The sequence below is a fragment of the Boleophthalmus pectinirostris genome, unplaced genomic scaffold (assembly GCF_026225935.1).
Source record: "Boleophthalmus pectinirostris isolate CB_2022bp ecotype Guang Dong unplaced genomic scaffold, ASM2622593v1 HiC_scaffold_17, whole genome shotgun sequence".
Lineage (NCBI taxonomy): Eukaryota > Metazoa > Chordata > Actinopteri > Gobiiformes > Gobiidae > Boleophthalmus > Boleophthalmus pectinirostris.
The window spans coordinates 34,140,570-34,166,986 of NW_026571115.1; the positions used below are offsets into that span (position 1 = coordinate 34,140,570).

At 38.4% G+C, this 26,417-nt stretch overlaps 1 protein-coding gene across 3 annotated transcripts in view; it reads right to left on the reverse strand.

The window, feature by feature from the left end:
* csnk1da (casein kinase 1, delta a) overlaps positions 1–26,417 on the reverse strand; it is a 50,000-nt gene that overhangs the window by 16,733 nt on the left and 6,850 nt on the right. For all 3 annotated transcript variants that reach the window (XR_008632042.1, XR_008632043.1, XM_020927383.2), the window contains exon 2: positions 5,970–6,080. Coding sequence is in view for 1 of the 3 variants with exons in the window: in XM_020927383.2 (XP_020783042.2) it covers positions 5,970–6,080 (111 nt within the window). In the remaining 2 variants the exon portion in view is untranslated. The remainder of the gene's footprint in view (positions 1–5,969; positions 6,081–26,417) is intronic.

Here is a 26,417-nt window from a genome sequence, read left to right on the forward strand (position 1 = left end):
GTGGACACATGTCCCCGCAGCAGGCTGTTACAGCAGACGGACACGCCCCCCCGGCCCGGGCCTGGACTGGGATTGGCCGAGGCAGGACTCCGGGACCATCTGCTGTGTCCTTCTACAGACACAAACCGCCCGCTCAGCATTTGCACTATTTATATATACGAAGGGACGCACGGCCAAAAACTACTATTTACAAAGCGCCTCCTGACACTGCCGGGGTTTGTTTAGTCGACTTGACCAAAGCCCCACCGGCAACTGCTGAGTCTAAAGAAAGTCTTGGTTGACTGTGGTTGATTTGTGGTCTGTGTAAATTAAAATCTAATGGAGCTGACCACCGGATCACAATCAAAATCACAATCAAAATCAAGTGTTGGGTTGCCGCAGTTATCAAATCACAAAGGCTGCAGTAATTATTTTATACCAGGATATCCCCAGGTTTGACTACCCCAAATTTAAGACTTTTTAAAGACCTTTTTAAGACCACTTGAATGAAAATTAACACCAACATCGCACCCATTATGCGGGCAAAAAACACCAGATCCAATTCTAATGATGATGAACCAACTACTGGTACTAAACCTTCACTTCCCCATAATCTACCCAACGTCCTCCTCTACTGATTGTTTACTCTTTGCCACCAGCGCCAGAAACCAAAGAATTGTTTGCAAGACACTCCAAATTAGACATTTATTCATGTTCATGTTGTTGTTGTTGTTTTTTTCCTCCCTCCGTTTAACGTCGCACTGCAGCCCAGTTGAGTTTACAAAAAAATAGGCTAATGAAATTTAAGACCTTTGTGAAAAAAATAAGACTTGGACAACATAATTTAAGACTTTTTAAGGCCTTCATTTAGGAACATGAAATTTAAGAACTTTTTAAGACCACACGGCTGCCCTGTAAACCTACAAACATGTTCTGAAATATATGGGTGTCTTGCATCAGTTCAGAATTTGAAAAACTACATATGCTACAAATCAAGGATTTTTCTCAACAATACTGTGTAGCTTTAAATATCAATAAAATATTCATTCATTAAAATGAGTGCACTCTGGCTTTGTGAAAGGTGCTTGAAAACCAATTGTGGTGAATAATTAGGATTTTAGTGAGGAATAAATTTAGACCACTGCAAAACTAGTTCTGTTTTTCGTGTTTTTAAATTAGGATTTAAGAGTGTGGCGGAAAGTTAGGAGTAAGTTTAGACAAGTTCTGTTTTTCATGTTTTTTAGACTGTAAAAATACACAGCGCTTTTGCATGAGAAACAGAAAAAAAACTCTGAATCATACTTTTTTTTTTAACATATATCGCAAGTCAACTTTTGATTTTTTCTTCACAATACTGAATATCTTTAAATATCAATAAAATAATCAGTAATTAAAATGAGTGATTTAGTGCCCTCTGGCTTTGTGAAAGGCACTTATAAACTCAGAATCATACTTTTAAACATCTATTGCAAATCAACTTTCGATTTCTTTCTCAACAATACTGCGTAGCTTTAAATATCAATAAAATAATCATTCATTAAAATGAGTGCACTCTGGCTTTGTGAGAGGCATTTATAAACTCATTGTGGTGAATAATTAGGATTTTAGTGAGGAATAAATTTAGACCACTGCAAAACTAGTTCTGTTTTTCGTGTTTTTAGACTGTACAAATGTACAGCGTCTTTGCATTAGAAATAGAAAGGCGCTCATAAACTCACTGTGACTGTACATAAAAAACTCAGAATCATACTTTAACATATATTGCAAGTCAACTTTTGATTTTTTCTTCACAACACTGTGTCGCTTTAAATATCAATAAAATAATCATTAATTAAAATGAGTGTGCTCTGGCTTTGTGAAAGGCGTTTATAAACTCATTGTGGTGAATAATTAGGATTTTAGTGAGGAATAAGTTTAGACCACTGCAAAACTAGTTCTGTTTTTCATGTGTTTGCATTAGAAATAGAAAAAACTCAGAATCACACTTTTTAAACATATTGCAAATCAACTTTAGATTTTTTTTCTCACAATACTACGTAGCTTTAATTATCAATAAAATAATCATTAATTAAAATGAGTCCCTGGGGCATGTGCTATGGCTGAACCCCCCCAAAAATTGTACGTACCATTTTATTACAGCTTTTACTTACAACTCCAAACATACAGTCTTTGATGGAGCACCTTTCACCCAAATGTGATTAAAAAACAAGGTTTAAAGTTCTGAATTATATTGTGGAGACTGATGGGGAGTCCCTGGCCTCAGATGGTTTGCGAAACTTTAATCGATTAAGGAACTGAACACGTCCAGCTGTAGTTGTCAGCAGGATGTGTGACAGAGCGCAGATTGAGCCGGTGTTCAGCAGCAGCAGCAGTGTGAGCCGAGCACATACTGCGCACTCCTGCTGTCACTCACTCACGCAGCTTTAATTGAGCAGGTATTTGTCACCATCCACAAGGCACGGAGCAGAAGGCACTCGCGAGGAGGAGGCCAGAGAGTGGACACGAGCCCAGGGTCTGACACACGATCACGGTTTGATTAACGCGACTGTAAACACGAGCTCGGGCTGATAATATGCAAAATACAACAGTCAGTATTTCAGGGTTCCCAATCTTTTTCTCATTGACAAAATTTTAAAACTTTTCCATGATTTTTCCTGACATAAAGTGAATTCTCCGTGACTTTACGGCACCTACATCTGTAGAATTGATCAGACTTTTAGAGCTAAATATGAAATGTTACCTCTTTTCACTCACCTTATGGTTTGGGATTAGGGGTGTAACAATAACAGAAATATCATGATATCGTATCGTCAAAGTTCTCGCAATAATATCGTGGACAATAGGGCTGGGTATCATTAAGAAGTTGCCGATACGATACATACCTCGATACATGAGCCACGATACGATACATATCTCGATACAGTGCACTTTCGATTCGATATGATGTATTTCAAATTGATTCGATACAGTTCAGTAAAAAATAAAGGTTAAATCATGGCTGTGATACTAAAAGTCTTTGTTAAACCACTTCTTCTTGTGCAAAGTTCATATGAAACACAAACATTTGAATCCCCAAAACGGTGTCAAAATGTCAAATGTGTCGCATAAATGAGCTTCCTTTCACTCCACAAGCAACAAAACTGTAGCTCTGTCACAAAATAATTTAGTAAACCATGTAAAAATACTCTTGGTGATATATCGATACAGTAGCCCGCGATATCGATACTGTATCATTACATTAAACGATACGATATATCGATATTATGATATTTTTGCACACCCCTAGTGGACAATATCACAAAATATATCGAATTACAAGTCTCTTTGCTTAAATTAAGAGTTATGGCGCAGTAAAAGCTAAAGAAAAACAAAAAAAACAGAGGAACTACATAGACCATGATCCTTTGCTCCATTTCAGTGCAGACTACAAGAAAAAAATAAAAATAAGTAATAAATAACACTTTTAAGTCTTAGTTCTTTGGATTAAGTGTTATCAAGGCATTTTAAGAGGAAAAAGTAGCATATTAACAGTTTTGTTAGGCTCCACAAAATATCACAATAAATATCGTACAGCGAGGTTCATACCGTGATGATATCTTATCGTGAGACTTGGATATCGTTACATTTCTATTTGGTATTATAGTTTTTTAACATTCAAAATACTATCAGTGCTTTTATTGTCATCTCTTTTAAATAAAAAGGTGCATACGTTCGGAAATAACCATAATAGCCTCATGAGAACTTAACAGAACGCCGTAGTTGTGTGAAAGAGACACTAAAATTCCATGACTTTCCTAAAACTTTCATTGAATTTACAAATCTCCAAGACATTTTTTTAATTTCCATGACTTTTCCAGGATTCCCATGACTGTAGGAACCCCGTGGAGGCCAGAGAGTGGACTCAAACCCAGAGTACGACACATGATCACTGTTTGATTAAGGAGACTGTAAACACGAGCTCGGGCTGATAATATGCAAAACACATCAGTCAATATTTGTGTGTGGAAGAACAAAGGACAACAGGAATCTGCCTCACGCACACACACCCACACACACCTCCAGCCTCACCTCCAGCCTAAAACTTCGCCTGGAATGTTCTGCAGTGTGGCATTAAAAGTGTCTAAGGCTACGTTCAGACTGCAGGGCTTAACGCTCAATTCGGATTTTTTTGTGAAATCTGATATTTTTTGTGTGAGGTCGTTCACATTTCCAGTTAAACGCGACTTGTTTGTGATCTTCGGCCTGAACATTAACATTGTCACACGCAGCGAGTGTGCTCAGTGTTTACGGAAATCGCCTAAACGTGGACACACCTGGAGATTTTAAAGCTGCTGTTTTACCAGAGCCAGAACATGAACAGTTTATTTGTTTTAAGGAGGAGATTAAGAAGGAGAAGGACGAGGTTTTTGGCCATAGTGTTTTATGGGGCGGCGGCAGCAACGTCCATAGAAATAAGGCTGTCGCATTTAGGGAATGTCTCCTGCGGTGTGGTATAGCGGCTCAACACCGTGGTATGCGGGGATATCCCACTCCCTCCTCCACCCCTCATCTCCCGGACTTATAATATTTCCAGCGTCTCTGAAAACTCTCTCCGATGATGCGCTTGTTTCGCAGATGCACATGTACTTTGGTTGTCGTGTGGATATATCGTGTGTCGTGTGGGAGAAGTAACATTTGGTTTTGGAGCAAGTGTCGCTGCATCTCTCCAGGTCTCACTGTGGCAGCTCAGGTCAGAGTCCTGCGTCAGGTCGGGTCAGAGTCCTGCGTCAGGTCGGGTCAGAGTCCTGCGCCAGGTCGGGTCAGGGTCCTGCGCCAGGTCGGGGTCAGGGTCCTGCGCCAGGTCGGGGTCAGGGTCCTGCGCCAGGTCGGGGTCAGGGTCCTGCGCCAGGTCGGGGTCAGGGTCCTGCGCCAGGTCGGGGTCAGGGTCCTGCGCCAGGTCGGGGTCAGGGTCCTGCGCCAGGTCAGGGACCCGCGTACTTAAGAGAGAGAGCCCCTAGCACGAGCACGCGTCTGTAAAGCGCAATCGGGTGACTGCTGCGTTTACCTCCCTGCGGTGCGGAGCTGCTACGGCGGTCTTCGCGGGCACACCTTAGTCCTGCGTTAGTCCTGCGTTAGTCCTGCGTTAGTCCTGCGTTAGTCCTGCGTTAGTCCTGCGTTAGTCCTGGGTTATCACAGTCACGGGTGGTAACGGGTGGAACGTTAACGGGTCCGGGCGGGTGCAGGTCTCTAAAAATGGACCCGTGCAGGACTCGGTCGGGTCACGTTGGTCTCGCGCGGTGATCACTGTGGGTCTCTTAGTATCGCGGTGATTCATTTTTGCGGTTATTGCGACAGAGAGGAACGTGTGGGACCAGAGTCGCGGCCAAGAGTGATGAGACTGTGATGTGCTTCACTGACACGGAGTTCAGACACAATTTTTGTCTGATGAGAAGAACGTTTGTGCACATTTGCTGATGACGTGTAGGTGGATGAATGCGCCTTGACTGTTCAGACTGAAGTCGCGTGTCAAAAGATCGGATATGTATCGGTTCTAGGAGCACATATCCAAGTGGCCTGGGTCAAATTCGAAAAAAATCTGATATGTGTTGTTCAGACTGACATTAAAATACAGATACATGAACATAGGGGCGAAAAAATCAGATTGGGGTCACTTCAGAACGTAGCCGAAGTGAGTGATGCATTTGTGTGGCAGTTGTGCATTTTTCTGGTTAGAGATTAGACCTGATGATCCCTTTTTATTCCTCCACAAAGCAAAGCTGTAGTTACATGTTCAGAGGCTACGTGCAGAGGCTTGCTATCCTCTGCTAGCTTTAACAGACTCCAGCACACGTGCCCATGAGCAAAGCGAGCCTGCAGTCCACCGCACGCTACCTCTAAACTCCCGCAGTGACTCCATCTGAAGTCCCCACCCCCTCCGGTCCAATCGTGTTGTTTAAAGTGCTACTTAAGGGAGTATTTTGTGCGTGTAGTGTTCTCCCTGTGCCGCGTACCTCCGCCCTGCATCATCTTGTAGATCTTGCTCTCTATGTGGAGCTGGGGGTGCTTTGTCTTCACACATTCCAACTTGATGGCCACCTCCTCTCCCACCGAGATGTCCGTACCTGAGCGCACAAAAAAAACAAACAAACATCACGTCAAGACACATGTCAAAACACAAGTCAAAACACATGTCAAAACAGAGCCGAGACAAAAGTCAAATTATTCTAATTACATAACAGATGTGGCTGCATGTTGTAGCGCCGACTTCTACCAATAATGAGTTTCAGGGCATCGCTAATTAGAGATGAGCTGACAAAAACTGAAGTTAAAATGGAGTTACGTTCACAAATCCAGTTTCAACTTGATGTAAAAAATAAAATGCATTTTCTTGGATATTTTACATCAGGGGTGTCAAACTCAAATTGGGCCAAAATTAAAAACTGGGACTAAGTCATGGACCAAACAAAATATTTATTGAAAAATTTGAAAAAGTTTTCTCTTTGTTCGAGATATGTAATGTTAAACCATTTCTTATCAAAATAAATGTTTCATAGTTTTGCTTAAACATTGAATCCAGAACAAGCAGAATATAAAATAATAACAACATTTTAAATAAATTATGTCTCTATAGTCCATCTGTAGCCGTGGGGCAGCTCTAATACAGATTTGATGTGATCTCATGGGCCAGATATAATTGTATCACGGCCCAAATTTGGCCCCCGGGCTTGAGTTTGACATGTCTGGTCTACATGATCGTGTAAAGACGGACACATCTTAAAGGGACAATACCTCTTTTCTTTTCATGTACTGATGTAATGAGTGATATCAGTAAAGTGATATTTTGTAAAAGCAGCTCCAAATGAGACACTGTGTGCTGTCTGTTTGTAATTATAACGTGCTTTTATCGTCCACAAATTAAGAAGTAACGTTGGTGACCCGTTAGCATGCTAGTTAATAAAAGAAGAAGCCTCGTTATCTACTGGTTAATGTTTAGCCCCATCACGTCTACACACACAAAAACTGGACGGCTAAAACTTCTGGGTAAAATATTTCAGAGTTGTTTTTAACACACAAAGAGTTACTATGAGTATTTGAAAGTTAAATGGGGGGTTCAAGTCGAGTTCCAGAGTTGATATGGTTGAAGTTAATTTGGCAACTTCCACCCACCACTTCAAACTCCCAAGAGAGAAGACCAGTTTGAACCAGTTTTGAACATAATTTCATCTTTTACAATGTTTTAAAGAAAATAAAGGCTTTACAAACACTGAATGTGTGTGTTGTTGTTTTTTTTTACAGTGTACCTTAATTTACACTTTACGGTGTGTAGTTACTACTCTCCAAAATGTTAAATTAAGTAAAATAAACTGTAAAAATAAAACACCTCTGTGAGTAGTTTAGTTAAATCAAGATAACCATACAAAGTGTTATCTGTTTACTCTCAAAACGTTAATATAACTCTTGATTTTGGGGTTAAACAGGAATTTTGGTCCAGTGTCACTTAATTAACATTTCCAAAAATGTTAAATTAACTCTTGAACAGATTGGACTCCTATAAACGCTGAGAAAATGTTAAAATTGATTCTTAGAGCAGATTTTAACACTTCACTTTTTGCTGTGCAGTTGATGGATTTTCATTCTCTCTCTCTTTTTTTATTTATTTATTGATTTATTTTTTAATCATATTTATTTTTATATTTATTTATTCATCTTTTTTTATAATAATTACAAGGCTGCTGCATTTTTATAACACAATTTTGAACTTTCATTGACAATTTGAGACAAAAAAAAAAATCCTCCATGCAACCTTTAAGTACCACAATTTCTGCGAACAAAAAAAATAACCTCCTTTTTACTAAAACCGCCACTTCTGTAGGTTAAACCTGTTCTGAATCGCAACAGAATCAGTTCAGTCACGCTCCCAATCGCGAAAACAAGACCTTCCTTTTTGCCCACGTGCAAATTCAGCGTCCTAGTTACCACATTAATACTTCTTTGCTGCTAACTCACGAGTCCTAGAGACTTGGGCTGTTTTTTTTTTTCCTAAATATGGTGAGAAGGTCCAGCAGCTCCTTGTGCAAACCGACACTGGACACGGCCTTACGTAATCCCATCTGGTCAGGGAAGGCAGGGAGAGAGGGATAGAGGGAGGGAGAAAGGGAGGGAGGGAGAAAGGGAGGGAGGGGGCACTTATTGATTTGCCTCTGGATGAGGTCATGCGGGCTGGAGCAGGAGGGTGTGGCGTGGCTCGGGGCAGGCCGCCATGCACCTCTGGACCCAATCTATCTTAAATGACACTGATCTGATGGAGCAGACAAAGAACCTCGAGAACATTTGGATAGAAAATGCTATTTACTTATTGTTGTTTTTATTTATCTTATTTAGCCTTATCGTAAGAGGAGCTATGACGAGTGATTTTTCCGCTGAGACGTCAACTAAGTTCTATCTGATAATTTGAGGATGCACAGATATGATCAAGTAAAAATTCTAGTTTAGTGCTGCGAGAAACACGCAGACATTCTCCAGAATCATTGCATATCAAAAAGGACTGTGAAATTCAGGGTTTTCTAATGGTCAATGATCAGGTTGTGTGGTTTTAATTGAGAATTTAAGACAAAAATAAAATTGAATAAAAATGTTATGACAAAGAGAGCATTTGTCCCTGTTAGAGGTGTGCAAAAATATCAAAATATCAGTATATCGTATTGTTTAATGTGATGATACAGTTTCGATATCATGGGCTGTTGTATCGATATATCGTCAAGAGTGTTTGTTTTTGTGTATTTTACAAAATTATTGTTACCGCGCTACAGTTTTGTTTCTTATTTAGAGGAAGGAAACTCGTTTATGTGACACATTTGACATTTTCACTGTTTTGATGAGTAAATTGGGAATTTTTTTATATTAATGTTGCACAAGAAGTGGTTCAACAAAGATGTTTAGTACCACAGCCATGATTTAGCCTTTATTTTTTATTGAACTGTATCGAATCGCTTTTAAATATATCGTATTTGATCGAAAGTACATTCTATTGAGATATGTATTTTATCATGGCCTGTGTATCGAAGTCTGTATCGTATTGGAAACTTCTTAACGATACACAGTCCTAGTCCCTGTATAATCACCTTAAATTAATTTCATATTTGTTAATTTCTCTTAACTATCCTGGGTTTGTTTTATTTAGTCTTTGTTTAGTTCCTTTAAGTTAATCACGACAAGCTCAAGTTACTTTAAATATATTTATTTTTGGGCCAGACCATGAGGAGTGTTGATGAGAATTGGTTTGAGTTTGTTTTGTTTTACGGGTTTTGTATATTTGACTTAGATGTTTCAGTGTTTAGTTTACGTTAAGCACTTTAATGTAAAGGAGACTTAGGTTATTGAAGTAAATCTAATGGTTAACTTCAGTGTAAAGTGAAGTTACCTTTGATATCTGACCTGTAGGAGTTTTGTACTTGCCTGGAGGGAGGTCTTTCCTGTGTTTGTGTGTGTGTGTGTGTGTGTGTGTGTGTGTGTGTGTGTGGGTGGGGAGTAATAATGTGTTTAATGTAGCTTTGCGCACATTTGTTTACATTTTACAGAAACGAAAGTTAAAACCGCATGGTTAATTTGAATAAACAATAAGCACGGAAAAAAAACTGCTCGCTCCTTGTGCGCTGATGCGGTTCAGCTTCCGTCGGACAAAAGGACACAACTCACTTACTCCGCGAGCCTCCTGACTACAGTAGCCGTAATGCTCCGACAATCCATCAAGCAGTACGGCTTCGTAGTTTACCAAAGTTGTACTAAAACGTTTGGACAAATATTTGAGCGCCGTGTACCACATAAAATCTGTTCGAGGTCAGTAAGCACCACCAGAATTAATACAAAAGGTGTATCGGATTATAAGGCGCACTGTCGACTTTTGAGAAAATTAAAAGGATTTTAAGTGTGCCTTATAGTAAAAAAAATACATATTTACCGTATTTTTCGATGTATTTTTTCTGCCACAACACTACGGTGAATTTATGAACATGTATATTTTTTGGTGAAATGGAACATTTTCTGAGTGCTTTCTGCTTGAGACCACATTGGCCATCTTCCCCACAAAAGTGCACTCACATTTGTCCTTCCGAGAGAGGTAAACTCCCCCAAACATTTTTTGAGACTTGCATTGTTCTCGTCACCCACCCAAATATTTCCCGTTGGCTTTCTGGATCTGTTGACCATAGAAAATCTGAATCTTTACGTATGGATTGTCTCATTGTCAGATCCGTAAAAGTGCTCCTGGGTAAACTCGCCTTACCTCCAACTGTAATTTGATCTAATCCATTGTGTATCCCGTGCCAAGTCTTGCATAATCTGCCCATTATTCACCCCTCAACTATTCCCTACAACCACAGCTCAGACAGAACGTGTATGTGCCTATTCTGATGGCCTAAACGCAGGAAAATGCACGGCAACCTATACAGATTTTCAAGAGTGCAAGATTTGAAAACTATAGGTACTACTTTTGTATCACAATAATACACTTTTTGGCACATTTTGTCGATTTAACTTTGTGTAATTTGTTTATTTTCTTCTTTTACTGGTTACTGCTTCAGCTAGTAAAATAATATAAATATTTTTGCGACGCATGCAGCTCTAGCCAATAATATTTTGAATGTTTTCTTGCCAGTGTTTATTTTCTAAATGGGACGTGACCAGAGATCGGCGGATACGGGTTTTTTCATGACCAGTGCAGATACGATTGTTAAAAATCAAGAGCGACTGATGACCGATACGCTCCAACGATGTTTTTGGTCTGATATGTAGGGCAGATTTGGATTATTTACCCCAATTTAGTACAAATTTATCCATAAACGCATTTTGTGCAGTGTGATCTTAGTAGTGAAGTGTTCAAAATAAAGCTTTATACATATTCTTTAGACAGCTGGTCATCCCAAACTAAATATCGACCTCTGTTGGAGATTTTAAGTGCCCATCTGCTGCAAAAAAACTCTTCACATTGTATCTTCTGCACATGTACAAGCACAATTTGGGTTTTGGAACATCCATTACACAATAGTTATGAAATCTTACTGATTTCTTGGAGTCAGTCACAGACCAGGAACTATGAAAGACCGACTATTGCTCATCCCCCCGCCCGTCCTGAGAAAGCACAGGCTCCGCCCTCCAAACGTGACATAGGCTCCGAGTGAGCCGCCCTTCCTCCGCCCATCTCAGGGAGGGAGGGGGAGACAGGCGTGCACCCTGATAGTGGCAGGAATAAACTTTTATTCATCATAGCGATACAGTGCATTCAGCCGCATGTGTTGGACCCGGAATCGGATGAGGACTTTGAGGAGCACGAAGCTCAAGCACCGCGTCCACATCAGCTGAACATTACTGATCAGTAAAGTATTAATAAACACTAGTAGAGTGAGTGGAGGCGGGGCAGAGGGCGGGTGCAAAGGTGCGAAGCACTTTCTGCTACGTCAAACGCGTCATAGGTGTATCTGCCGCGTCATCGTTGTAGCAGCTGTAGTTCGTTGTCACGTGGGAGCGTGGCAGAAATACGCTGCAATTTGTTAAAAAAACACCAAATCAATCTAAAAAAACACTTCGGTGACATATACAAGGCCCACACATCACTCTTAGAAGGTAGAAAGCTCTGAAAAATAGATTTTTCATGAGATGGGCCCTTTAAGGCTCACAGCAGATTTTTTAAAAGTGCAAATATTGACTCAATATATCGTCGATTTCTATTCGGTCTGTCACAATTAGAATATCGACTTATCGTTCCATATATGAAAGCTGTAACGATATATTTTGGGGCTGAATATTTATCACATGTACATTTTCTTCACAAATATGTGGAGATTCTTGCCATTTGTATGTAATACAATAAGATTTGAAATTTAGAGGATTGAATAAGTGACTCCAATGCCTATTTTTATTAATTTTTTGCCGCTTATGGCCTCTACCATGTTTGAATCTGAGCTCAAAATCCTTCTGTGTAGCTGTGCGTATCACTGAAAGGTTTTTATTTCATGTCTTTTAATGTTTAGTTTATAATGATTATGTAAGTTCTTATCTGTTTATATTGTGATTTTAATGTCTTTATTATTCTGTAAAGCACTTCGAGTTACTTTGTGTGTTTTTTATTACTGCTTTTTCCATTTTATTTTGACTTGTACATGTACATTTATATGATTAAGCCTTATTTGACACATGTCTCTTGCTCTTTTTTGCTACTTATTCAGAATTTATTATATTATTATTATTATTTATTATTATATTTTGTGATGTGTGAGCTGCTGTGTCCAAATAATTTCCCTTGTGGATAAATAAAATTTGTCAAAGTCTACGAATTGTAACAAATAAACTTGCCTTGCCCTTAATGATACAGTACATACTTTGTGTCAGTGTCATAAAGTAGTTTCCATATTATCTTTTATCTCGGTACGTCTCTGTAGCTTCAAAATTTGGCCTAATCTCTAAACGACCTACTATTTCTAATCAGACTCGGTTCATCCGTCTGCCATTGTTCTGCCCAGCGTGACCCCATTGAACAGAAGGAGGTAACAAATCAGTATAAAATAATTAAAACATGAACGAGACGAGCTTTTACTACACCCACATCGATCCTGTAGCTATTCTTTAACAATTAGGCCAAATTTCGAAGCATGATACGTCGCTACAGAGACTAAGATAAACAATAGTAGTAGTTTATTCGGTCAATTTGCAGCACTACAAAACAAAACACAAAACAAAACAGACTACAACCCCACGGATCATGACCGAAAGTGTTTAGGCTGAAGTAAAAAGTGCTAAACTCTATTAAGCAAAAACAGAATTCCAAGAAAGAAAAGCAGCATCTGAACAGTGAGTTTGTGTTTACAATTTCACCTGCGAGACAAAATACAATTTAACGCATAATTCATTAATTCCAGAGCTCTAAATCTTTCAAAACATAGCACTTTCACACTGTAGAAGCCTTTAAAAAAAGAGTGTAAAGACTTTTTAAAATCACTCAGGTTGTTCCATAAACTAAGTCCTCGAACAGAAATACAATCACTTTATTTTTTAGTTTAAAGATGCCAATTTTGTTTAGTTTTTTACCCGTTTATGGTCATATAAACTAATACAAATGTTAATAACGAAGGCACAAAAGTCTATAATTTATGATTTCGCGAAATAAGCCACAATGAGAATAAAAAAGTGAAAAAGTTTTTAGTTTATGGTCGTACAAACTAATACTAATGACAAAAAAGGCACAAAATGTATCGTTTAGTTAATAGTCGAGATAAACGATAATATTGAAACTACTTTAAGCCACTGACAAAGCAGGTAAACATATTTTTAAATGTTCTGTATCATTAAGGGCGAGACAAGTTTATTTGTATAGCGCAGTCCGTACACAAAATAATTCAAAGTGCTTTAAAAAATAAGAAAGACATTAAAATCACGCACACAAACAGATCAGAACATAAATAATCACCATAAAATTGACATTAGAAGAGAAAAGTGTGGCATAAAACAGCTACACCGAAGCGTTTTGCGTCAAATAAATAAAAATATCCATATGTTCGTCTGCTTTGTGGATGACGGGATGGTGTATTGATCGCGTGGGGCAGGATCTGGGCCAGTTGGGATTGAGTGAGGATTTTTTTTTTTTTAGTTTTCGTTTATGGTCGTACAAACTAATACTAATGACAAAGGCGGCACAAAATTTATCGCTTACGATCGTCAAAATAAAAGGTAACGTTAAAGAAAATGTTGAAAAGCATGCGTTTAGTTAATAGTCGAGATAAAACGATAATATTGAAACTACGTTACGCCACTGGCAAAGCAGGTAAACATATTTTTAAATGGTTGTATCATTAAGGGCAAGGCAATTTTATTATTTGTGTAGTAGAATTCATACACAAAATCATTCAAAGTGCTTTACAAAATAAAAAAGACATTAAAATCCCACACACAAACAGATCAGAACATGAATAATCACCATAAAATTGACATTAAAAGTGAAAAGTGTGACATAAAACAGCTACACAGAGGTATTTAGCGTCAAATAAATAAAAATATCCATATGTTCGTTCGCTTTGTCGATGACGGGATGGTGTATTGATCGCGTGGGGGCAGGATCTGGGTCGGTCGGGGTTGGGTGAAGTTCCTCGTGGTGGTAGCGGCGGTCGAACAGAACAGAACAGAATAGAGGAGAATGTGTCCTGTGCGCGGTGCAGATTTGGTGTTGGTGAAAGGCCCCCCGCCGGCGCAGTGGGGGCTGGGGGCAGGGTGGGTGTGTGTGTACATGCGGTTGTTTATCAGAGGCGGGCTTGCCGGGGCGCGTACATGTTTGGGCTTATCCTCGGTGCACTGCGGGCTTCAGAGTACACGGTGTTTCCATGCGCGCGCACACTGAGAGCTTTTGTCTTAACGCTTACGACTCACACGCGGAGGACGGGCATGCGAGAAATGTACAAGCGGGATTTTTGGAATTGTTTACTAATGAACGAACAAGCTCGGGAAAATATTTAGCGCGTTTTACTTTCTTTTTTTTTTTAAACTTTTAACTTTTCTGGTGGAGAGTCTAAATGTTTTTCACCATGGAGATGTTATTGCTTTGTCTGGAATGTTTCACAGTATGGCATTAAACCTTTCAATCTCCAGGGAAACCAATCTAGGCCATGTTACAGGTCAGATCTGTGGAGAGGTGACCCCGCTCAGTCAGAATGCCTGTTTTTTTGTTTTTCTAAGTATTTTTTGCGTTATAAAACCACCTGTAATTGAATAAATGTAAAGTAGAGCTGTTTAAAGTCATACTATGGAACATTTAAGACAAAGCAATGACATATCTGCAAAAACAAGCAGGTGATGGACCCTCCAACCAAAAAGTTACACAATGCACCTTTAATCAGTGCCAAATAAGTAATGATTGTAATGCAATTTTTAAAACATTTTCAATCACAATGTTTTCAGTTGTTATTTAATCTAATAATCTAACAAAATGTAAAAAAAATTATTTAAACAGGCACAAAATAAATAAGGTGTAACCATTTTAAATCCTTAAACACAAGATTTTTTGTCATTCTTAATCAAATAATCTGGTAAAATGTAATAAAATAAATGTAAAAATTCGCAATGTAAATACCGTTTAACCATTTGAAATCCTTAATCACAAGGTTTTCATTTTTTTTAACTAATAATCTGATAAAATTGAATAAAATTTAAACCGCCTCAATATAATTAGTAAGTATTCATTTGAAATCCTTAATCAAGGTTTTCACTTGTTTTTTTAATCAAATAATCTGGTAAAATATAATAAAATAAATGTAAAAATGGGCAATATAAATAATGTTCAACCATCTGAATTCCTTAATCTCAAGGTTTTCACTAGTTTTTTAATCTAATAATCTGGAAAAATTTGATAACAATGAATTTAAATAAGTGCAATATAAATAATGTTTAACCATTTTAAATCCTTCATGACAAGGCTTTCATTTGTCATATTTTTTAATCTAATAACCTGGAAAATGTAATTAAAGGGTAAAAAAAAATATTTACAAAATAAATATATATATATATATATTTGAAATCCTTTTAAAATGTAAATATTTGCAAAATCAATGTCTTATTTTAATTTGGATCACTGATTTTTTTTTTTTCTTATTAATATAATTATATAATTTTTGTTATGCAATAAATAAAAATGATGTAGTGGTGTTACAAAGAGGAGTTCACTAAGTAACTTGTCCAGACATGTCCTTGAACAAATTCTTTTCCAGCCTTACCTTTGACAACACTACAATAAAATAACCTAAGATCATATTTGTAAAGTAAATGTTATGACTGGGAGGTGCTGTTTGATAGAGTTGGTCGTTTATTCGGTTCGATTTCATCAACAACAGGATTTGTAGGCATTTTCAAAAAGCAGAATTCACACGTGTTTTGAGATTTTGACAGCTCTTACACATTGTGGTGTGATGTAACGTGACCGGGATGCCAGATGAATCCATTTCTCCATTAGTCGTCATTATTTGTCATTATTTCCACACCGACAAATAATTGTTGATTCTATTCCCCCGAAAATAGTTTGGTTGGAATTAGAGATGTCAAACTTAATCAGTCGAGTCAGTAGAGTACGTCAGTCTAAATTGTAATATTTTCTGGTTTATATTATGTTGTTTCCTCACCACAAACACATCTGGAGTTGTGTTTTTGTTTCATTCACACACGTTTAAACTAGGGATGGGCATTCGATAAAATTTTCTTAATCGATCGTCGGAAGAATTAAGGATCGATTATCGATTAATCATTAACGTGTTTATATTAAAATGATCATCATTATTATTACTATCTGCACTACTAACCTGCATACATAAATTCAACTTTACGACATATAAACCGTAACGACTCTAGAGCCACATCAATCCGTTTGAGATTATAATCTGTTTAACGCAGTTTTGCGCAACTCTCACAAAAACGAAACTTAAAACCGCATTGCTAATTTGCATAAACTAAGTGAAGATAAAACTACAGCTCTTGTGTCGCTGATGCGGTCAACTTCTGTTGGATTAAAAGACATGACTCAGTGGAATACAGGTTAGTGTGACCATATTTGCGTTTGTCAAAACCAGGACACCGTACGGGGGGAGGGAGGTGGGGACTCGTCATCGACATTGCGCGACTCTCACCTGGTAAAGCTTTTTCCCACTGGACACCGAAACATATGTGCTGCTTTGTACACTGTGCACATGGCCTCACACTTGTCCCGAACGCAATGGAAAGCGTGGAATTTCTTGTACAAGTCATCGTTAAATACGCATTTGCGTTGCAGACTGACCGACTGTTTGTGTCTCGCTCCTTCTGAGTGCAAAGAGCTACATGTACGGACCCCTGTTTGGTCACGCTACGCACAGCAACCTACATTCGGTTTGTCGATTAAAATGAACGTAATCGATGAAATTCTTAATGATCAATTATCAATTATTCGATTAATCATGCCCATCCCTAGTTTAAACACACAAATCCTGCATATTTAGAAGACTACTACCATTTCATGACATCACGAGGTGGAACAGAGCATATTTTGAGGTTTGGAGATGAAGACAGACTTGTAATAAAGGGTTTCTCAAATGTGTGTGAATGAAACAAAACATGACGCGGTAACTTCCAGTTCTAACTTGACTTAAAGCTCATGTGAATTTTATTAAATATAGGTCTGGGGTGGGTAATTTTATTTTCCATGGAGCCACATGAGAAACGGAAAATATTGTGAAGGGCCGGGCCAAAGCGCTTAACTTAGTTCTGCATAATATTAATTGTATTTCTTTATAAAAAGCTGTAAATCTCATTGTTTTGACAAGCTGGTCAGACTGGTAAGAGTTTATGTAATGACTAAGCAATAAAAAAAGTGAGGCTGCCCTACAAAAAAGTGTTACAGTACCATAATAATAATACATGACACTTGTATAATGCTTTTTAAGATACTCAAAGATGCTTTAGATGAGGAGACAAACAAAAGACAGTTAATGGAAGTTGTTTTTTTAATAAAGAGATGGGTTTTCAGGGCTTTTTTTTAACATGGGAAGCGTGGATGAGTCATATTTTATCATTTTACCTCATGCATGGACTCTAAAAGATTGTGCCATCTACAGGCCAGGACCACCAGACTACGGAAGAGTTTCTACCCTGATGCCGTGAGACATCAGGGTAAGGAAGCCCAGACACTAATGCTACGTTCAGACTGCAGGGCTTAACGCTCAATTCAGATTTTTTTGTGAAATCCGATGTTTTTGACGAGGTCGTTCACATTTCCAATTAAATGCGACTTGTGTGTGATCTCCAGTGTGAACATTAAACGGCCCGAAAGTGTCCCGCGTGTGCACTGGAGACACGACGACGTCAACCGCAGCGAGCGTGCTCTGTGTTTACGGAAGTTGTCCAAACATGGACGCGAGCATTGAGCACCTGGAGATTTTAAAGTTCCTCTCGCACCGGAGCCAGAAAATGAACAACTTACTTGTTTTAAGGAGGAGATTGAGAAGGAGAAGGATGAGGTTTTTGGCTGTGGCGTTTTGTGGGACAGTCCGTAGAAAGGAACGTGTGGATGTGGAGACGGAGCCAAGAGTGGTGAGTGGTGATGTGCTTCACTTCACTGACACGGAGTTCATTAACAATTTTTGCCAACTTCAGCCCAGAATAGTGACGTTTGTGGCTTGTTGATAACGTGTAGGTGGGATGAATGCGACCTGTCCGTTCAGACTAAAGTTGCATGTCAAAAGATTAGATATGTATCGGTTTTAGGAGCACATATCCAAGTGTCCAAGTGTGAAAAAAATCGGATCTGTGTCATTCAGACTGTCATTAAAAGATCAGATACAGTTCACATAGAGGCCAAAAAATCGGATTTGGGTCACTTCAGGCTGCAGTCTGAACGCAGCCTAATGCACCTTACAAGACAGCACTGACTTGGAACACACTTTAGAAAACGGGGGCAGGTTTTAAAGACTGTGCTGCAGTTGACCTGGACCTGAGTGCAGTATTTTGCTTCTGTGCATTTTTAAACTGAAATGACAAATAAATTCTGATTCTGATTCTAAAATAAAAGCAATGCAGCTTTAGTCCATGCATGAGGTAATATTATGAGATAGGTTTATTTTGTAATTTAAAATAATCTTAAATGGGCTGGTCAGAGTCAGCCAAAGTGCCTGGATAGATGGCACAAACAGCCCAAAAAGAGTACAGTTGCTTTAAAAACAAATAAATAACTTTCTCATTAATAAAGTTTGATTTAATAAAGCTGGTCACATACACTAAGAGACAGTGTGAATGAAAGTGAAGCGAGGATTTCACTGTTATTAGGGTCAATAAAAGGTAAATAACTGTAAAGTTGATAATTGTGAAGTCAAATAATTTTTTTTCCAACTATCGTAACTAAAGTTGTGCAATTAATTGAATTTTCATTGTGATTTGTGTGTCAAACAATCTCAAAACTCATATATTTGAGTTGAAACAAAGCTTAAAGTATATTTTGGGATATTTTTATACAAATAAGCATATTTATTTTATTTTCTTAAATGTAGAGATTGTAGAACAGCTGGATATTGAGTTTATTTTGGATACATTTATGTTTTTCTATGCCTTATTTCATGTTCAGAGTTTATTTTATTTATTTTATGTTTTATACATCACAAAACTGCTCTAAAAGGTTCATATTTGTAGCCTTTATTTTTAGCTAAATTATTAATATTATTGGCTAAATTATCAATAAAAGTGGAGGTTTTTTTGAGAGAAATGCTGAATAAATGCATCGTGTAACTAAAAAAATAATAGTTTGAATAATGTGAGTTCAGTTTTGACCAGAATAATCGTGGTAATGACTTTTTCCATAATCCTCAGTAAAATGTAATTAGAACAATATCCTGTCTCGTATTGTAAACCCACATTTTCACAGCAGGCACAAAGTGGTAGACTTGTCTGTTTTTCCTTCCACAATCCTAAAATGGCTTCTGTTAGCATTCCCGGCGATCCGTGACCACATTTCACATCCTACATTCTCGTGAGCGTCAGATTGAGTCAGCTCTTCCCAGCACTGACTCCTCTCTCTTCTCCTCTGCTCTGCTCTGCTCTCCTCTGAGTCCAGAAGGCGGCACAATTCAAGGAAAAAACATCTTCTTCCGGGTCATTCACACCGGCTCCGCCAGCGTGTGTTCACGTCAGCCTCGTCTGACGTCAAACCTGACTCACTCCGTTTGCGGCGTCTATACCATCATCACATGTCAGTTTTCTTTGCTGAGAGAGTTCGTTTTGCACACGCCCAGTCAGCGTACGCGGCTTACGGCTAATCAGTTTACACAGCGCGGTTTCTGTCAGCCGACACTTGTCAAATAAGACCCGAGGACAGATGGTAGGGTTTAGTTTAACGTGGATTCACAGGACGAAATGATTCTCCCACAGTTACGTTGATGTTTTAGAAATATCTGTCATTCTGAGTGAACGAAAGACAGGTCGACCTTTTCCAAAACTGAAATCTGTTTGAGTTTCGATCCCTGTGTACATGTAATCACTCAAATATTAGGCTGTCGTGCGAGAGAAACAGGTACTGGGACGTGCTGTTTACATTGAGGTGACACAGTTTTAGTGGAAAAGTTGAGTGTGGGTTCAACAGACTGACCTCTATCAATTTAGTATTTAAAACAAGTACAATTTAAAGGAACGCTCCACATTGGCCACGTTTACATGATGTTTTTTAATTGTTCTGAATTAAATAATTACCTCCGCCAAGGAGGTTATGTTTTTGCCGGCGTTTGTCTGTTTGTTTGTTTGTCTGTTAGCAACATAACTCAAAAAGTTATGGACCGATTTTGATGAAATTTTCAGGATTTGTTGGAAATGTGAAAAGGAAGAACTGATTTCATTTTGGGGGTGATCCGGAAGAAATCCTGGATTCTGGATCACTTTGAAATTTTTGTTAACATTGTGGTAAATGGGGCCAAAAATTTTGTTTCTCAATATCTCGGTTAATTATTGATCAAACCCCATGAAATTTGACTCAGGGATGGACAATGGAATCCTCTTTCATATTCCAAAGGCTGATCCGGATCTGATCCAGAAGACTGATTTTATCGCAATTTATATAAAAAATGGGGGTAGTCCTTGGCGGAGGTCTGCGCTCTCTGAGTGCTTTTCAAGTTTGGAATTAAAATGTTCTCCTTTGAGTTTATGTTGAAATAATGATTCTGAATTGAGGTTTACATCGAAAAACACATTAAAATATCAAGTTTATTTAATTCCAATCAACGTCTTGGGGTGGGGAAGGGTTCTCATTGGACAGAGACACGAATGTATTTACGACGACCGGAAGAAAACGCACACTTCAGCTGCTACCGGCTTTTTCGTCATCTCGGTTTGTCGTTACGCCACGGACACAAACGCGATCCAAACTTTTTACGCAGTCTGGAGAATTCTCTCGTCACGCTTTACGTCTGTCAGCTGAGGAGGAGAAGGAAAGAGCGTCGGAGAAGCAAGGAGGAAGACAAACTTAGTCAACGGCTGCTCTGTCTCAGCCCGCTCCCACATCCCGCTCGCAAATCCAAAGAGACGTGGGTGGAAGTCCGAAGCCAGGACTGGTGGAGCCGGATCATTACGACCCAACGAGCATGAACTGAATTATTTTTAAGAAGAATAAATGTTTACATGATCGAGGAAGAAATTAATCCGGCTTTAAAATCATAATAAACCACCCACGTACTCCAGAATTAAGTTTAATTCCGAATAATTGTTTTCATAAAGTGTTTACAAGGTCTTTTTTAAAAGCGGAATACATTTTTATTCCGAATTTTATTATTTTTATTTGGAATTAAATCTCTCAAGTATGGCACTGAACTTGTGGACCTTCATTGAGACAAGTATGAGACGCCACCAGACCAGGCTACAGCTCAGATCTGTGAAAAGGCAAGCCCGCTCACAATAAGAACGTGTGATAATCGAGGTGAGGTTTATCATTCAAAACGCCTGCTTTTTAATGTCATATTGTGGGTTATTCACTTCTAAAAACGCGCATTTTTTCACTGGCTTTTATCAAGTGAGATGTACCTTTCTTGTTGAGTATTTTATTGTTTTCTTTGTGGTTTTATGTGACTTTTACTTCGACTGTCTTTGTACGTTCCATGTTTGTGTACAGCACTTTGACCAGTTGTAAAGTTTTTAAAGTGCTTTATAAATTACCGTTGGTGTGGTGCGTTATGGCGTTCCAGGTAAATAAATAAAAACATCTCCGTGGCAACAAGGAGGTGGCAAACGCTCCACCTGAAAGTTGCATGTATATCATTAAATAGCAACAACAACAAAAAAAATGTCTTATGTCTTAAAAATGTCTTAAAAGTGGATATAAGTGTTGGGAGATTTTTCTTTTGTTTACAGTCTGAGCAGGTCTAGAACAAAGTACATTCCTGGTTCCAAAATGTTCCAAGCTTGGAGTGGTTAATACATTTCGAAACTCTTATGTAAGCGCCGGATTCGCGGAGGGAGGAAAAATCCAGTTTGGGGAGTGTAGCGCAGCGCAGACTTACCGGGCTGCGTGTCAGGACGTGTATGTGACGTGCGAGTGAATGAGTGACTGAGTGAGTGAGTGAGGCATCTCTCAGCCGGAGCGCAGAGGATCTTTGGAGGTGAGTGTGTGACCCTGATGGAAGTGCGTTGATGAGCCTTGTGCTCCTCAGCTGCTCACAACAAAAGCCGTGACCCGGACCGGCCTTGAGCGGCTGCAGCTAAACAAACAGCGCGCTACACTTGAACGGGACACGCTCCGTTTTGTTTTCACCTGTCTCATCCACATTTAAACACATTTAAGTCCCAAAATACGCCAAAGTTAAAAGTGCACCGAGTAACTTTTAGGTTGGGGGTCCATCACCTGCTTGTTTCTGCGGATATGTCATCGCTCAGCCTGGAACGTTCCACAGTGTGACATTAAAACAGCTCTACTTTACATTTATTCAATTACAGGTGATTGTGTAGCTCAAAAATACCTAGAAAAACAGTTATTCTGACAAAGGGTGGTCCAAAACATTTTTATTTTTTTTTATTATAACCCTGCATTTGGTTCGCCAGATTCATCAGCCGGGTTCACTTCGTGGAAACCGTCTGACCGCGCAGCATTAGGATTTGTTCGCTTGACGGTAGGCAGGTACTTTTTTTTTAATTTAACCAATCGCTGCTGTTTGGTCCTGAGTATTTCATGCACCAAATCCCGTAGGAAAAGGGACAATAACATCTTTCCCAAACATTCTCTTTGTTCTGGGATCTCGGGAATCGTTGCTTTTCGCTGACGGGCCGGTGCGCAATCTGCAACTTCCGGCGTTCTTGCAAACCGTCTATTGAATTCTGATTCCTGACCTAGTCGTTGGAGAGAAATTTTATTGAGCGGAGGTACTAGGTGATGTCAGCCTGGTTAGCATTTGGTTCCATATCTGGCCAAAATATCTGGGTCCAAATTTCATGCAAATTAATTAATATTTAGAGGTTGCTCAAGACACAAGAAAATTGCTGTATACTATAAACATAGCGAACCAAATAAATAAGGTGTATTCAAATAATTTGTCATCTTATTCTGCAAACACAAACTGAAACTTGCATAAAAATTACTTAAAAGTTCATAAAAGTTGCTTAGAAAGTCCATAAAAATTTACTTAAAAACACAAAATTAGTCCAGTCCAATTAATTTCCAGAAAACTTGCAGCTTGAGCAACTACTAAAACATCTTTTTCTTTTAAATTTCTTCCTAAATCATCTTTTGGAGGCTAAAACCTAATGCAGGGTTCTAATCGAGGTTATCTGAAACTTTATTGTTTACCATGCTTTGATGGACCATCCGATTGAGCGGGGTCACCTCTCCACAGATCTGACCTTTAACTTGGTCTGGTTTGGTCTCATTGAAGATATAAAGGTTTAATGACATACTGTGAAACATTGCAGACAAAAACAAAAAAAAAGAGAAAGTATTTGACAGAAAAGTTACACAATGCACCTTTAAATTCTTAAAAAACCTGAAAAACAGAACTAGTTTGCAGTGGCCCAAACTTATTCCTCTCTTACCTTATGGATTCTAGTTATTCAACAAGATTCACTCAACTTTCAGAGGCCAGAGTGGAGTTGTGCCATCACGCCAACGACAACTAGTGCACGAACAGCACACTTCCTGGTTTGCAGACCAAAAACAAACACTTCCATGCAGACAGTACACAGCCACAGACTTATTTAGACCCCAAGAGCTGTTTTGACAACATATGGCAAGACAAAGTACATAAAAGAATCAGGTATAGTTCCATTGAGGCTCAACATAGTAGTAGTAATAATAATTTTGCAGTATTTTGAGCTCCAATCTCTACGCCCTAACCGTGGTTTGCCAATCCATTTCTTCAGGCTATACTGTTTCTTGGTTATTTGGTTTAGTCAGTGTTGAGACAAGCCATAAACAGCCAACCGTCAAGGGGGAGGCATCCTGAAATCTGACACGCCAACGGCCAAAAACTCTTCCAAAGGCTTTACATTCTCCCCTATAGATGTCTTCGTTTAAAAAAAAATGTGAATAAAATAAAGATCACAAGACTAGTATTTGACCAGCTATATGAACGTGAACATGACATGACTAGCCAAACATTTACATTAAAGTTTAACACTGTGGGAGTAAAATTTTTGCTTAGGGATATCTTTTAAAACTTCTTACAATTAAACTTTGACATACAAATGCTTGACTTTCTTCCTCTTTTTAAGTTTTTCCAACAAACTGCGATCTTTGTTTTAACTCTCAATAGAGTTGAGAAGTTTTGCTTGCCATTCCTTTAACACTCAGATGGCTTTATATTCTCCTCTACAGATCTCTTCATATAAAAATTTTATAAAATTAAGATCACAAGAGTACTTTTGACCAGCTCTATGAAAGTGAACATGGCACGACTAACCAACAATTTTTGTTTAACACTGCAGGAGTAAAATTTTTGCTTAGGGTTATCTTTTGAGACTTTTTATGATTAAACTTTGACATAGAAAAGCTCAACATCCATCCTCTTTTGAAGGTTTTTCTAAAAAACTGCTCTCTTTGTTATGTTGAACTTTCACCACCAAAGTGTGTGTGTTTTTGTTTTTTTTACTCTCGACAGTGTTGAGAAGTTTAGCTTGTTGATGCAAGTTAATTCCTTTAACAATCAGATGGCTTTACATTCTCCCCATAGATCTCTTCATACAAAATTAAATAAAATAAAGATCACAAGACTAGTATTTGACCAGTTATATGAAAGTGAAAATGACCTGACAAGCCAACAATTTACATTAAAGTTTAACACTGGTGGAGTAAAATCTTTGCTTAGGGTTATTTTTTAAAACTTCACGATTAAATATTGACATACAAAAGCTTGACGTCCTTCCTCTATTGATGTTTTTCTAACAAACTGCTATCGTTGTTGGTGAAAGTTCAACATAACAAATGTTTTTTTGTTTGTTTTTTTAACTCTTGATAGTGTTGAGAAGTTTAGCTTGTCGGTATGAGTTCAGTCCTTTATCAGATGGCTTTACATTCACCCCTTTAGATCTCTTCATTTAAAAAGAACTGAATAAAATAAAGATCACAAGACTAGGATTTGACCTGAAAATGACATGACTAGCCAACAATTTACATTAAAGTTTAACACCGCTGGAGTCAACTTTTTGCTTTTAAGACTTCTTACGTTTAAACTTCGACATACAAAAGCTTGACATCCTTCCTCTTTTGAAGTTTTCCAACAAACTGCTATCTTTGTTGGTGAAAGTTCAACATAACACACGTGCTTTTTATTTTTGTTTTTTTAACTCTAGATAGTGTTGATAAGTTTAGAGTTCATTCCTTTAACAATCAGATTAAGCCGCGGCGAGAGTCCACGGCGCTCGGATGTGAATAGAGTGTTCTGAGCCGATGGCAGCTGGTTCCCCTCTGCGTGCGCGTGTGTTCAGCGTTGTGTGTGTGTTTTTTTTTTTCGTGTGTGTGTGTGCGTGTGTGATTAAGCGTTGCGTCAGAGCGGAGCAGCCACTCAGATGCGGAGACGGCGTGTGCGCTTATGTAACGCTCACACTCCCTCTGTTACACATCTACTACAGGACCTGCTACGAGGGCTTATCTCCGGCCCTCCACTTCGACAACAAACAGCCTGTACGCGCAACAGCCAAAACACAAAAACACCAAACACACACAACGCCGCTATCTATAACGGACACGCAAGTACACAGAGTACTTACACTTTACATTCACGCTAGATTTAATTTAAGACTTCTAGTGCAGTTGTAGTTGTACTAGGGTGTCCAAACATATAAAAAATCTAAAGGCAATCGATGTTAAAACTAGTAATTAAAACGAGATCCTCATTTTTCGCAGGTTTCGATTCTAAAAAAAGAATTTACAAGACAGAAATGAAGCTTTCCTGATTAGTTTTAGAATGATCTTGAGCTGTATCAGAACAAGTACAACCTTTTTATATTATTTATTCTTGCTCTTATTTGATTTTACTAGTTTTATCGAGGAGTTAAATAGAGTTTTATGTTATATTTTTATTGGATATGTTTTATTTGTATTGTTTTGTTTATGAAATGTGCCATAGAAATAAAATGGATTGGATTAGATAAGAGCAGATGAACTTGTATTATCGTATAGTTGTTGCAATGTGATGATACAGTATCGGTATCGTGGGCTGCTGTATCGATCGCCAAGAGTATTTTTAGGTATATTTTACTCCATTATTTTGTGTAAGAGCTAGAATTGTGTTGACATTTTTACAGTTTTGAGTAAAATGGGTGTTTTTTTAATATCAACTTGGCACAAACTTAGTGGATTAATAAAGACTTTTTAGCCTTTGTTTTTCACTCAACCATATCGAATTGATTTGAAATATATCGCATCGAATGATATTGAATTAAAAGTGCACTGTATCGAAAAACATATCGTTGCATGGCCCGCCAACTTCTTAATGACC